The sequence below is a fragment of the Propithecus coquereli genome, unplaced genomic scaffold (assembly GCF_000956105.1).
Source record: "Propithecus coquereli isolate 6110/MARCELLA unplaced genomic scaffold, Pcoq_1.0 Scaffold157, whole genome shotgun sequence".
Lineage (NCBI taxonomy): Eukaryota > Metazoa > Chordata > Mammalia > Primates > Indriidae > Propithecus > Propithecus coquereli.
The window spans coordinates 426,020-428,990 of NW_012140191.1; the positions used below are offsets into that span (position 1 = coordinate 426,020).

General features: G+C 33.3%; 1 protein-coding gene across 1 annotated transcript in view; it reads left to right on the forward strand.

Annotated features, from left to right (window-relative positions):
* GALNT13 (polypeptide N-acetylgalactosaminyltransferase 13) overlaps positions 1-2,971 on the forward strand; it is a 426,270-nt gene that overhangs the window by 372,703 nt on the left and 50,596 nt on the right. The window contains exon 8 of the mRNA XM_012640762.1: positions 1,591-1,689. Coding sequence (XP_012496216.1) covers positions 1,591-1,689 — 99 coding nt within the window. The remainder of the gene's footprint in view (positions 1-1,590; positions 1,690-2,971) is intronic.

Genomic DNA, 2,971 nt, shown 5'->3' on the forward strand with positions numbered 1-2,971 from the left:
AGATATTTATTCCTCTAAGTATTATGGCATTATACTGTTCTATGCATTTTTAGGATGTCAAATAGCAATAATAACACAATCTTATTGTTTCTCAAGAAGTCTGCCTTTTACGAAAATTTAAAATTCTAATTTAAAATTCTAAAATAATTCAACCTATATGTTATATAATTTGGTCAGACTGTGTTGCAACATATGCAGATCTATTTACCACATTCTTTATCAACTGTTACTTTCCTCAATCCTGTCCAGCTGCAGATCCTCAAGATCTTTTGCCTATAGGCTCAGTTCCCTCCAGTGCCTGGACCAACCTAAATCAGATTAAGAATACATTTCAGTGCTATATGCACCAGTACAGGTTTTGCTTCTAGAAGCCTGTGTCCTTTCCCTGTAATGTTCACTGCATGTTCTCTTTTCTAATGGGTTGCTGCTCAGATTTCTTGATTAAAACATCTATAGTTCTGCTATAAATCTCAGCCCATTGGAACAGTGTTTGACCACTCTGCCCAGCTATTTCTAACCCTTACCGTGAATTCTCATTCCTACTATTCTCAGTTGCTGTCTGGGCCTTAATGCAAATCATACCACTTTTTTCGACTCCTGGTACTAATATTTGACCATAAAGTTCTGCACTGTAGAAAAAATGAATTGTATAAACCTAATCCATCTTATATAGGTTTATAAGTTTATATAATGTTTCTAGTCTTATTCATTGGCCAAAGTGGAGAAACATATGCCCAAAGCATAGGTAACTAAACAGACATATCAAATAATTTTACCAAGTGACAGTAAAATATGCAAGTCCTAACATGGGTCAGAGACACAAACTTTTCAGAAGCATAATGGACAAATAGAAATACACACTTGGGATTGAAACTAAGGAAAAAGTGTAAAATATCCCATTTATTAGAAGAGTATTTCTTTTTATTTTTTGCCTTCATTTGGACTTGATTTGGTCATTTTAGAATCTTTAAAATCAATGAATGATTTCTGTAATTACATTTGGGTCTAATTTGTATTAACGTATGTTAATTATGGGACTAATGCCATGCTTGAATGTAAACCAAGAACTTTATGTCTGCAGGTGGCAATTTAATCTTGCTTTTGAGGAATTTGTAATATGAAATCACCATTTAGCCTTGTAATAGTCTTTCTTAAGGTCCAGCATTTTCCATTAAGTTTGGGATTAAGAAGGAAAGAAGATGCATGAATATGTTTTAGTCACAGAAATAAACAATGCAATTAATCTATTTTAATATGCAGAATGGATCCTCTAGTAACGAAGCAATCTAAAAAATACAAATTTGAGTATTTACCCAATTTGTTTTTATTCCCTTGCATAAAGTACTATAAGAGTTCAAGAATGGGCCATGGTCATTTGAGTGGAATTTGAAAACTGCTCTAATTGTTAGAGGATTTGGGGAAGAATTCCTAATTCATAATATGTAAATGTTTCCTTCGTCTCTGATACCATGCTATAAACAAAGAGTGCTTCTTTATTAGATGCTAATGCAAATGCCAATGCTATTCAAACTTACTTTGGTTGACTTGAATAACTATCTGACTTATTTTGTGTGTGTGTGTTTCCTTTAGATAAGAAATGTTGAAACCAATCAATGTTTAGACAACATGGGCCGCAAAGAAAATGAAAAAGTGGGTATATTCAACTGCCATGGTATGGGAGGAAATCAGGTAAACTCTCCCTTTTTGATATCAGTTGCCCGTTTTGGAAGAAAGTTATTGTTGCTAAAGCTATCATTGTAGATCATGGCTCACATGCTAATAACAATAAACTTTTTGTTTAGTAAATAAATGAGCATTCAAATCAAAGACTGATTCGGCTATTTTATTGTCCAAAGTATCTTAAGAGTGTACTGCAAAATTAAATAAAAAGGACAATGCTTTCAATGAGCCTACAGTTAATGAGACTATCCAAATATTTTAGACCCATCTCATTTTATCATGCATGTGCAAATGAGAACTACATTTTATTCTATTAACTGCATATATAAAACAATTTCTCAATAACTGTAATCTTTTCTCAGTGGTGATTATTCTACATTTCTTATGCATTTTTATGTATATAATGATTTTTAGGAGTTTTTGAAGTTTAATAAAATTTTTAAGTGCATGGGTCAATGTTGATGGCTGATTAAAAGTCTAGGACAAGTTTTTTTGTGTGTGACAGTCTAGTTAATTATCAGAGACTTATCAGAGCATAGTAGAGATTCTTGTACTCTCCTTAAACATTGCAAATTGGCTCTGCAAGGTAGGCCACATAGAGGATGGCTGGCTGTGAGTCTTCAGACTAGAGCAACCTTGCTGTCATGGCCACTTTGAGAGGTAGAATTTGGAGTTCCTGGGACCCGTACCAACAAAGCAGAGTTTGAGATAGCTGATCCTCTGTAGACAAGTTGTCTGTAGAAGCCGAGGGGAACCACAGAAGTGAGTTCCTTATCTAGTGGTAGAACTGCTGAGTTAGAATGAACTGAGGTTAAAAAAGTTATTCTTTTCAGTATGACATTATGTTATATTTGCGATGCAGCTGAATGTGTCAAGATTACATGTAGAAATACATGTTAATTCTGATACTGCAAAACAAGAAACAAATGAGCTCTGTTGAGTTTTGGCACCATTCTTCAGACAAGTCCTGTGTTATTCAATGGAGAACATTAAAAAGAAGTTTCTCCCTTAACATAAAATAAAAATGTTTAATTATTAAAATCCTAATTAGTATCCCAAAGTGTCAATTTAAGCAAAAAATATTTAAAACCAAATTTCTAAATTACAATGTAGAAAAATGACCTTATGGGAAAAAAATAATAGAAACAGCACAGGAAGAATAATGACAAAACATTCACAAATAGCCCAGCTTATTGTTATATTGATTCAAAACAAATGTGAGAGGCCTCTACTGCCAAAAAGCAATGGAGTCCGGATAAATTCAGCTAGAAATGGCAAAAAGCTTAATGAT